The sequence below is a fragment of the Lipotes vexillifer genome, unplaced genomic scaffold (assembly GCF_000442215.2).
Source record: "Lipotes vexillifer unplaced genomic scaffold, Lipotes_vexillifer_v1.1 scaffold770, whole genome shotgun sequence".
Lineage (NCBI taxonomy): Eukaryota > Metazoa > Chordata > Mammalia > Artiodactyla > Lipotidae > Lipotes > Lipotes vexillifer.
This window is the reverse complement of record NW_006798803.1, coordinates 577604-586127: the sequence shown is the minus strand read 5'-3', so window position 1 is coordinate 586127 and position 8524 is coordinate 577604. Positions and strand designations below refer to the sequence as shown.

The following is an 8524-nucleotide window of genomic DNA, read 5'->3' as shown; positions in this document are numbered from 1 at the left end:
TAGAGAAAACTCCACTTTTGCCTCTGGTCGCAGGACAAGAATAATCTGAACACCAGGGTGGCTGTATTTAGGGACAGAAAATTTAGAAAAGATATAAAACCTTTCAAAATAGGAAGCGTTTTGTATACATGGAGTCAGAGACTTCTGGAAGTTCTGAGCCAGACTTTATGTAGATCACAAGGAATAAGGAAACTGGCCCAGCCTGTCTCAGCAGGATGACTGAAATGGCCAGGAGTGAGATAAGTCAATTGTTAAGTTCTATAGACATGGAAGACAAAGGTGATGGGGAGGGAGGGGGCCTGTGAGTGAGTGCAGGGAAATGGCAGGGATGGCCACGTTCCTGTGGACGGGTTCCACTCTAAAGCACCATTGCTCATAATATGCACCTTTATTTTATGTTCCAATAAGCAAGAAGAATGTCAAACTATGACACAGCATATCATACAGATACATTGAAATGAGGAAAATAAATTGCAGCCTTTTTCTGCAGGAAAGTTTGAAAATTTCGAGAACTTTCAGAAAAAGATAGTCCCTTTGGCTCAGTAATTCTGCATCTAGGGGAGTATCCTAAGGAATAACCAGAAATGCTAAGATTAGTTTTCAAAATGAGCGGTGTCTACAAAAGTCAGAAACTGGCTAAGTACAAGTTCAATGAGAATAGTTAAAGGATGGGGCAGTACAAGCATGGGATAATATACACTAAAATATGTTTATAAAGAATTTCTAATGTGGGAAAATGCCTTGGTATGAAGTGAAAAAACGGGCTCAAAATGATACAGCTTGACCTCAAGTAGACAAAAATATGTCGATATATAAAACGTTGCAAAGGATCTAACAGAACAAAATGTTAATAACATGGTGATCTTTGAGTTACAGGATTATGTATGATTTCTATATATTTTTAACACATTCCAGCATTTAATTGTCCCGAAGTAAATATTTATTATATTTTTCTTGAAAAGGAAATGGAATCTCAATTTTGAAAGGGAAAAAGGAGAGAAAGAAGGTCTTGAGTGGAACTCAGTGTTAGGCGAAACACCCCCACCCCCGCCACCCAGGCTCTGAAGAGAAAGAAATCCAGGCGCTCGTGGTCTCTGCCACACTCCCTTCCCTTTCTCATGACCAGGGAGAGCCTGCTGTGTCTGGGATGCCGGGGGTAAGGTCCACTTGGCAGGACAGCCCTCTGAGCCGGTTCCCAAGGGTTAGGGCCGAGAAAGGAAAAGCAAGGCAGCCCAAAGAGATCCGTCTTCCACTCCTCGCAAGGAGAGGGCATTATTTCCTTGGTGTCTAGATTCTCTGCCGTGAGATTTCTGGCATAAACAGAAAACTAATCCTCTGTATTGTTTCCCACCCAGTAGATATGTTTGACGACTTCTCGGAAGGCAGAGAGTGTGTCAACTGTGGGGCCATGTCCACCCCACTGTGGCGGCGGGATGGGACGGGACACTACCTGTGCAACGCCTGCGGCCTCTACCACAAGATGAATGGCATCAACCGGCCCCTCATCAAGCCCCAGCGCCGCCTGGTAAGCCAGTGCCGGGCGCCCAGCAGCCAGGCTTCTCTCCTGTCAGCTCCTGGCTTCAGGGCTCGGTCTTGGTGGGAAATTCCTGGTTTTGAGTTTGGGGCTTCAAGTCATGTTTCAGAGAAGATGGAGGTTGAAGGGCTGGATGAGTGGCAAATAGTAATTTCTTACACCTTCAGAGTTGGCTTGAGCTACGAGGATGGTCCAGACCATTTAGTTCAACCCCTTAATTATGCAGAAGTGAACAATGAGGCTCCGAAAAGCTAACGGCCTTGTCCATGGTCACTTAGATGCTGAGTCTCCCCTCGGGGACCAGAGTCCAGACTTCCTGCTCCCTGACCCAGCGTTGTCTGGTGTATCGCCTGTTCACATCAACTCCACGAGGAAGCTAATTCATCTTTTTTGTGTTGTGATGTACCCTGTTTTCAGTTGATCCGTTGATAAACCCAAAGACCAGGGAGATTATGTGGGGCGTGCTGGGCCCTGTGGCTGGGGAAGAGTTGGAACCAAGTTTTTGTCTCCTAGTTTCCTGGTCTTTTCTGCTAAAATTTGATTTTGACCAATTCGAACTAGCTTTCCACAGATATTCGGGAAAGAAGAGCAGAGGGGATAAACCCTGATGCTTCCCTTTCTTGAGGTCAGTCTTTGAAGACACTCGGACACAGTAATTCCTCACCCCCACTCACTCCCGGCCCCTGAGGCCCGGATTCGTTCTACTTTGGGGAGAAGCTTTTCTGCCTACAGTGTGCAGGGCTTGCTGGGCTTTTCCCTGACGCGAGTGACTGATAATGTTGCTGACGCCGCAGTTATGACCAGGATCTGCCATCCCCTGCAGCACAGCCCCTTTGCTCCCACGCCCCCAGGAGAGGCTTAGGGACGCGGCATCCGAGCGTCCGGTGAGGTGGCTGGTCTGAGACTCTCACACAGCCATGCCCCACACTCGCTGCCGGTGAAGCGAGATGCTGTGGCGCCTGCCATGTCCTTGTCCTTGGACCTGAAGGGTCTGTCTCCTGTGTTGCAGTCCGCCTCCCGCCGAGTGGGCCTCTCCTGCGCCAACTGCCAGACTACCACCACCACTCTGTGGCGCCGCAACGCTGAGGGCGAGCCCGTGTGCAACGCCTGCGGCCTCTACATGAAGCTCCACGGTGTAAGGGTCCCCCGACCATGTCCCGCGCTTTCCTCCACCGCTCGGGTCTCACCCCTCTTCCTCCCTGCAGATCATAATTCATTTTCTCCTTCTTAACAAAGAAATGTAGATCTTGAAGGGACCTTAGAGACTGTCGTAGTGAGTTAGGGTTGCTATAGCAATACCATAGACTGGGAGGTTTAAACAATAGCAATTAACCTCCATGGTTCTAGAGGCTGGAGCTCCGAGATCAGAGGCCAGCAGGGTCAAGGAAGGACCCCCTGTCCAGTGGCAGACTTCTCTCACTGTGTCCTCACTTGGTGGAAGGGGCAAAGGAGCACTGTGGGGTCTCTATTATAAGGGCACTAATCCCATTCATGAAGGCCCCACCCTCATGACCTCATCACCTCCCAAAGGCCCCACTTCCTAATACCATCACCTTTCATGTTAGGTTTGTGCACATATGAATTTGAGAGGGACACAAACATTCAGACCATAACAGAGACATTGCTATGGAACGTCATTTCCATCTTTAACATTACATAAGTCTAATTCCCATTTCACAGTTGAAGAGACTAAAAAATAGTCTATATGTGTGTGGTAGTATGATATATAACAAAGGTAACAATTCAGTGGATAAGGGATAGCTTTTTAAGAATGACTGTATTGACATAATCTGGAAAACAAAAAGAAAACTTGACCTCTACCTCCTACCAAAAGCAAAAATAAACTTGAATGTATTAAACATATGAAACATAAAACATCTTTAAATAGAGACGACAAAAATACTAGAAGAAAATGTAGAGGGGGAGTATTTATATAACCTTGAGGATGGGAGGAGACGTTTTCTTCAGCACGTTTTCAAAACTCTTAAGTCATAAAAGAAAAATTAGATATATTTGATTGTGTAACATTTCATATTAGTGTATGGAAAAAGATACCCCAAGAAAGTAAAACCAGTATACACATACATGAGAAAAAGGATTAATATTTCCAGAATACAGAGAGCTTCTACAAGCCTCTTTTTTTTCTGGCCACACGGCTTGTGGGATCTTAGTTCCCCAACCAGGGATCGAACTCGGGCCCTCGGCAGTGAAAGTGCAAAGTCTTAACCACTGGACCGCCAGGGAATTACCAAAGCTCTTTATGTTCTAATTTGGAACAATCTCCATTACATAGTGCTTAAAAACGAAGTCCGTGCAGAACACTGTACATAGCATGGTTCCAGTTTTATAAAGAAAGAGGGAGAACATAATTTATATGTAGTTGCTTATATATACATTGAACACTTTTGGACGGATGAATACACATACATATGTATATATAGATATGTACATGTGCACACGTTTGAGAACTTTTTAAAATGTAAGAAACAGGCTGTTATTCCAATTACCTCATGGGCAGAGGATTGATAGTAGTAAGATGGGAGGGTTGTTATTAACTTAATCTCATGCATCTTTTCATGTTTTCTTGTTATAATGAGCTTAAAAATGTCTAAAAATAGAGAAAGCCCATGCACAGCAACAAAGAACCAACACAGCCAAAAAAACAAAAAGTCTAAAAATATAGTTAAGAATACTCATAAGAAAACATATTGACCCTTGAACAATGCAGGGGTTAGGGGTGCCGACCTTCTGCACTCAAAAATCCATTTCTAACCTATAGTCTGCCCTACATGTACGTGATTTCTCCTTACCCGTGGCTCCACATGTGCAGAGTCAACCAACCACGGATCATGTAGTGCTGTAGTATTTGCTCTTGAAAAAAAAATCCACATTTAAGTGGACCCATGCAGTTCAAACCCATGTTGTTCAAGGGTCAACTTTTGTAAGAAGTGTATACAAGGATACTTGTTGTATCACTGTAATAATGAAAATGGAGGAAAAAAACCTTTGGGAGGAAAATGGTTAAAGAAACTATTGTTCTTCAATAGGGGAACAATAAAAGGAACTGATAGAGGAGTATTATGTAGGTATTAAAAAGATTGTGTCTGTGAAAAATTAGAAATAGAATTACTCTATGATACAGCAATCTATTTCTGGTATAGATCCAAAAAGAATTGAAAGCAGAATCTCGAACAAACATTTGTATGCTCATGTTCACAGCAGCATTATTCGCCAAAAGGTGGAAGCAACCCATGTGTCCATTGATGGATGGATGGATAAGCAAAATGTGGTCTACACATACGATGGGATATTATTCAGCCTTCAAAAGGAAGGAAGTTCTGGGCTTCCCTGGTGGCGCAGTGGTTGAGAGTCCGCCTGCCGATGCAGGGGACACAGGTTCGTGCCCCGGTCCGGGAAGATCCCACATGCCACGGAGCGGCTGTGCCCGTGAGCCATGGCCGCTGGGCCTGCGCGTCCGGAGCCTGTGCTCTGCAACGGGAGAGGCCACAACAGTGAGAGGCCCGCGTACCGCAAAAAAAAAAAAAAAAAAAAAAGAGGAAGGAAGTTCTGACACAGGCTACAACATGCATAGACCTTGAGGACATGATGCTAAATGAAAGAAGCCAGTCACAAAAGGACAAACACAGTGTGATTCCACTGTGTTTGTGATTCCACTTATATGAGGTCCCAGAGGAGTCAAATTCCTAAAGACAGAAAGTAGAATAGTGGTTGCCAGGGGCTGAGGGGAGGGGGAAATGAGGAGTGACCATTTAATGAGCACAGTTCAGTTCTGCAAAATGAAAAGTGTTCTGGAGATGGATGGTGGTGATGGTTCATAGCAATGCAAGTATACTTTTCTTTTTTTTAAGGAGTCTCATGAAATGTTATTCAATTTCAAGGGTACAGACAAGAAGCAAATTTCACAAAGAAAGAATGCAGCAATGTAATTACTGGCTTGGATGGCTGTACGGGAGGTTGTTCAGAGCGCTAGGAACTATCTGGATTATCAGCTATCCAGTTTTCTCCATTCTTCAGCTCTTTGCCACACGAGGATCCATTAGTCCTAACTAGAATGGAAATGAGGTGTACTTAACAGAGATAAAATTTTATTCTTAAGATGCCGGAAAATGTAGAACATCTTTCTGAAGTAATAGAGGCTTCAGTCTGTAAGTGGGTCACTTATTTCCCCAATAGGTTTACCTCTAAGTCAACTTGAAGCACAGCCTTCAGGATTTCAAGCTTAAGAAAGTGGTTTAAACTATTTTCATCCTAAAATATTTTAAAATGGTTACACTGACTGGAAATTCCCTGAAATGAAACAGCTCAGTTATATTTGATAACTTTGTAGCACCCCAAATTCATTAGACACATTTAATGCATAGTTCCCAGACCTGCAATAATACAACCATAACCGTTCTAATCATATCATAGTTTAATAAGATATTGACTGGTCCCTCTAGATAAAGTCTACAAAGCAAAGGACTGAGCAGATCTGTTGCCACGTCTCCTCAGTGGCTCTATAGTAGGCACAAGCAGTTGAGCTTTAACTAAGGTTATTAAGTTACTAAATTGACAGTGATTGAGTGAATTTGTAAAGTATCCTCACCATTTTTTCAATTCATTAAGAGGTGAAATGATAATCTTAGAATAAGGATAAAAGGATTATAGGTGCATTGGAAAATTAAAATGATTGGATTTGATATGGCTGCTAATAGCCCAGTTAAATAGAAGGAAAAAAAGTGGGAAGGGAAAGCCTTTATGATCCATACCAAATTTCATACAATTACGCATAAGATTGTGTTTAGGTACAAATCCACTGCAATTCAAGTTTTTAGACAGAGGCCAATTATAAATTCATTATTTTGAAGTCAAAAGTACTTATCACATCTTCTAGATCCCACTTAAATAAAGTCTTCTTAAAAACTTATCGCTTTTTTTTTTGCTGTACGCGAAATGTTGTGGCCTCTCCCATTGCGGGGCGCAGGTGCCAGATGCGCAGGCTCAGCAGCCATGGCTCACGGGCCCAGCCGCTCCGCGGCATGTGGGATCTTCCCGGACCGGGGCACGAACCCATGTCCCGTACATCGGCAGGCGGACTCTCAACCACTGTGCCACCAGGGAAGCCCAAAAACTTATTTCTTAATAATCATATTTTAAACCACTAGGTTTCAGTAGGCTGGTGAATAGACATACTCTATATCAATACTGGAGGACATACTTTACATGAAAAATCATAGCAAGGCAGTTTACCAGAATTCTCATAGAAATAAAATGCACATTAGCCTATTTTACATGGCACCTGTAAATAGCATCTGAGGAAATTTTTACAAAGATAATTCAGTAGTCTAGGTAATAATGTACACTAAAACTTTGGCATCTGTGTTACATTTTAAATAAACCAATAGTTCTATCCGTTCCTGCAAGCAGCCTACTTGAATATGACAATCGACTCATCAGTAAAATTTCAATGCCATTTATCAACGTGTTATGATGAACAACTTTAATTAAAATAAATTCATTCACCTAGGATTTTAATTGATTTTTATAGATGAGAAGGAACCTGAATGATTCTATTTGTGATACATTTATAAATCAAGTAAGAATCTGGCAAGACCTCCAAAGCCAGTGGGAAATGATCTGTCTGATGCCTATGGTGGGAAGGGTATAAAGCACAGCTGTTAAATGATGGTGACTGGCAGAAAACAAAGTTCTTCTATTTTCTAGTGACGCTGGCGGAAAAAAATACTGCTTCAAGATTTGGACACACATAGAGATACATCTGCCAATGCGAATGTCTATCACTAGGTCCCCTCTCCTTTTAAAAAAGATATATTAGAATATGCATTCTCAAATGGGGGTGGTGTCACCCTCAAGTAGGACCAAAAATAAACCCTAGTCTTTTCATGTATAAAGCAGATATAATACATATACAGCATATCTATGATATTAAAATTCATTGGGGCAATTCCCTGGCGGTCCAGTGGTTAGGACTCCATGCTTTCACTGGCGAGGGCTCGGGTACAGTCCCTGGTTGGGGAACTAAGATCGCACAAGCCGTGTGGCACGGCCAAAAAAAATTCATTGGGGCACTATTTAAAAAAAAAAAAGTTTAAAAGGCTTTGGGGGTGGGGTTGATGAAATAAAGTTTTAAGGGGGCTTCCCTGGTGGCGCAGTGGTTGAGAGTCCGCCTGCCGATGCAGGGGACACGGGTTCGTGCCCCGGTCCGGGAAGATCCCACATGCCGCGGAGCGGCTGGGCCCGTTAGCCGTGGCCACTGAGCCTGCGCGTTCGGAGCCTGTGCTCCACAACGGGAGAGGCCACAACAGTGAGAGGCCCGCGTACCGCAGAAAAAAAAAAAAAAAGTTTTAAGAAACACTGAATTAGTGACTCTCTCAGTCACATGCATTTCTTCTCCCCACCATCACTATGCTATGTCAAAATACCCCGTGACATTTTTGGTTTTTGGAATTTTCATAAGAACATAATGTCTCTAGGACAATACTCCCAGAATAATTAAGATTAAGAAATTTATCATCAGCTCTAAACACATTTAATTATGGCATCTAAGAGGAGACTTATCCTTAGAAACTGACACCAAGTTAGGAAAATCAATTAACATTTATCTGATCATAATTACGAGTACAATCTTAACGTCTATATTAAGAATTACAGGTTTGAGGTTGGCACTGGCAGCTGAAATTCAAAATTGCCACTTAAAATTCAAAATGAAAATCTGGGAAGTCTTTTTAGAAAGCATTCCCTTTCTTTACACTATACTGTCACAGGTGACTTTATCCATTAATGCGAGTATACTTGACACTACTGAACTGCACAGTTGATAATGCTTAAGATGGTAAATTTTATGTGATGTGCATTTTATGACAATTTTTTTTAAAAAGTACTGAGGTGGGTGGGGATAAACATGAGGACAGGAGTCTTCTGAAGTCAGGATGGTCTTCAAGAGGTGGGTGCAGGGCCGGGGGGGGGTAG

General features: G+C 42.8%; 1 protein-coding gene across 1 annotated transcript in view; it reads left to right on the top strand.

The window, feature by feature from the left end:
* The window catches only part of GATA4 (GATA binding protein 4), a 50480-nt gene that overhangs the window by 36276 nt on the left and 5680 nt on the right, over positions 1-8524 (top strand). The window contains exons 2-3 of the mRNA XM_007471121.1: positions 1359-1525; positions 2544-2669. Coding sequence (XP_007471183.1) covers positions 1359-1525; positions 2544-2669 — 293 coding nt within the window. The remainder of the gene's footprint in view (positions 1-1358; positions 1526-2543; positions 2670-8524) is intronic.